At 39.0% G+C, this 2,800-nt stretch overlaps 1 protein-coding gene across 1 annotated transcript; it reads left to right on the top strand.

Moving 5' to 3' along the window:
• The first annotated feature begins 1,551 nt into the window (after positions 1–1,551).
• LOC144221763 (olfactory receptor 13F1-like) lies at positions 1,552–2,511 on the top strand. Its single transcript, XM_077752274.1, has one exon. The coding sequence runs from the start codon at positions 1,552–1,554 to the stop codon at positions 2,509–2,511; it is 960 nt and encodes a 319-aa protein (XP_077608400.1).
• Positions 2,512–2,800: the final 289 nt, after the last annotated feature.

The following is a 2,800-nucleotide window of genomic DNA, read 5'->3' as shown; positions in this document are numbered from 1 at the left end:
GTTTCTTTAATGTTACAGATAAGGGTGCAGATCTAAATGAGAAGTTGAGAAATCTTCATGCTTTTATGTTGACACAGAATCCTAGTAAAAATGTACTTATTTGAATATATCAAACACTGTCCATGTTCAAGGCAGTGATGTGTTATTAAAAATCTTGAATGTAAGTTGTAGCTCTCCTAGTATTATGGAGAACAGGATCTTGAGAAGCTCAGTTGTACTAGGGGTGGGAGCAAATGGGAAATGCACATAAGGCTATAGTTCAGTGTAATATACTTGAGTAACGTAAGTATGTACAAAGAACGAAGCTGTACTTGAGAAAGTAGCATACAATTTTGATGACTGGATAAATATTGATGAAAGACAAGATTGGAGTTGGAGAGAAAGGTAACTTCATGTAGATGAACTGTTGGTTAAAGACATAAAAATATAAAATGGCATGGTAAGTATGAGGAATTACAACCTGGTTGTTGTTTCAGACCAGATCTGGAGGTAGAGTGTTGGAAGATGAGGCTGGAGAAGTAGACAATGATGAGGATGTGAGGCTTGAGTGCATGTGACTGTTTTTATGTGAACTCCACTTGTAGGACAGTGGCTTTTAAACATGTCCCTCTATGTGTCTAATTGTGAGATACATCACAAGTATTTTGAATTGCCTTATGAAATCCTTAACTTTGAAAATCAATTTGTTTCTACAAAAGTGTGGGTTCAGAATGATTCCATATTTAAAATGCCTTTTTGAAAATCAGGAAGCACTATAGTGATTGGATGCACATTTATCTTCTATTTATAGTGTACAGCATATCATCTGTTATATTACATAATAGCAGGTTTATGAAAAGCAACTAAATCCTTTCTCCATGTAACATTTTACAATTTTTATTCCTTTCCCTAGAAAATCTCCCATGGTCCTTAACTCGCTTAGGTATAATGCAATTTTTTAAAGTTTCTATATTCATTTTGAGAGAGAGGGAGAATGTGAGCAGTTGAGGGCTGAGAGAGTGAAGGAATGAGAGAGAATCCCAAGCAGTTTCTGCACTGCCAGTGTAGAGCCTGACATGGGGCTTGAAATGAACCTGTGCAGGGCTTAGACTCAGGAACCATGGAATCATGAGTTGAGCCAAAACCAGTTGGATGCTCAACCACTGAGCCACCCACCTGCCCCAGGTCTAATGCCTTTTTTGATTAAATTAAATCTCACAGTGTCTCAATGACCAGTGTTCCTAACATAGAGTTAGGATTCTTACCCTCTGTGTTCTCATGGTAACCTAGGGTGTATTTATATCATGTTATTGTATTTATTTGTTTCCTTGACTGTGTGATATTTTATGGTGAGCTGCTCAAGAGTAGCTTTTTATGTAATTCAAGGAGATCTTTGGTGACTTGTAGTATATTCAACAAATGAATGGATGAATGAATGCATAATATGCTATTGCTAGAATAATCCTCCTTGTACCCTAAGAAATCCCCTTGAAAGATGGTAGAATTTAATTTATATATATAAATATAATTTATATTTTTATTCACTACTACAGATAAACAACAAGGTATAAAATGGTCAAGACGAACTGGACAGTCATTTACAATTTTATTTTCCTTGGATTTTCTCATTATCCCAAAGTTGAGGTCATCATATCTGTGCTGTGCTTGCTGATGTACCTGATCACCCTGCTGGGTAATATCATTCTGATCTCCATCACCATCCTGGATTCCCACCTACATAAACCCATGTACTTCTTCCTCAGCAACCTCGCCTTTTTAGACATCTGGTACACCTCCTCTGCTCTCACCCCAATGCTGACAAACTTTGTTTCAGGGAAAAACACCATCTCATTCTCAGGATGTGCCACTCAGATGTACTTTTCTCTTGCCATGGGCTCCACTGAGTGTGTGCTCTTGTCCACGATGGCGTATGACCGGTATGTGGCCATCTGCAACCCCCTGAGATACCCCATCATTATGAACAAGAGGGTTTGTGTGCAGATTGCAGCTGGTTCCTGGATGACAGGCTGCCTCACCGCCCTGGTGGAAACAGTATCTGTGCTGCAGCTGTCTCTCTGTGGAAACAGCACCATCAATCACTTCACCTGTGAAATCCTGGCTGTCTTAAACCTAGTTTGTGTGGATACTTCCAGGGTGCAGTTAATCATGCTGGTGATCAGCGTACTTCTTCTTCCTCTGCCGATGCTCCTCATTTGTATCTCTTATGCATTCATTCTCTCCAACATCCTGAGAATCAGCTCAGTGGATGGTGGAAGCAAAGCCTTTTCAACGTGCGCAGCCCACCTGACCGTGGTGGTTTTGTTCTATGGGACAGCTCTCTCCATGTACCTGAAGCCCCCAGCTGTAGATTCACAGGAAATAGATAAATTTATGGCTTTGGTATATGTTGGATTAACCCCCATGTTGAATCCTATCATTTATAGCTTACGGAACAAAGAGGTAAAAGCAGCTGTGAAAAAATTGCTGATTAGGAACTCTCTTTGTGCTTTTTTAACCCCCAGTAGCAAATAATACCAACAAACATTAATCTAAGGGAGGTTTTAGTGGTCATTACACACCAGAACATTGGGATAACAGGGAAAGATACTCATTTTATAAGATAAGATAGGGCACGTTCAGGGTGATATGGCTGTAGACCACTCATTTAAAATAAGATGTGTGATATCCTAAGTTTTCTCCTTGACTGACTGCTGAAATTCTAATATAGACATATCTTATACAAGCATATCTGAAATCTTATACAAATAGGGCTCATGGTGACAAATTTCAATTTTTGTGTTGAGTTATAGAGTGTAAGTAT

The sequence above is a fragment of the Crocuta crocuta genome, unplaced genomic scaffold, assembly GCF_008692635.1.
Source record: "Crocuta crocuta isolate KB4526 unplaced genomic scaffold, BGI_CrCroc_1.0 scaffold211, whole genome shotgun sequence".
Classification (NCBI taxonomy): Eukaryota; Metazoa; Chordata; class Mammalia; order Carnivora; family Hyaenidae; genus Crocuta; species Crocuta crocuta.
Note: the sequence above shows the minus strand (reverse complement) of the source record. Positions and strands in the feature narration are given on the sequence as shown.

Excerpts from the sequence above, each read along its gene's own strand:
- LOC144221763 (XM_077752274.1), top strand. The coding sequence starts at position 1,552 with ATGGTCAAGACGAACTGGACAGTCATTTACAATTTTATTTTCCTTGGA.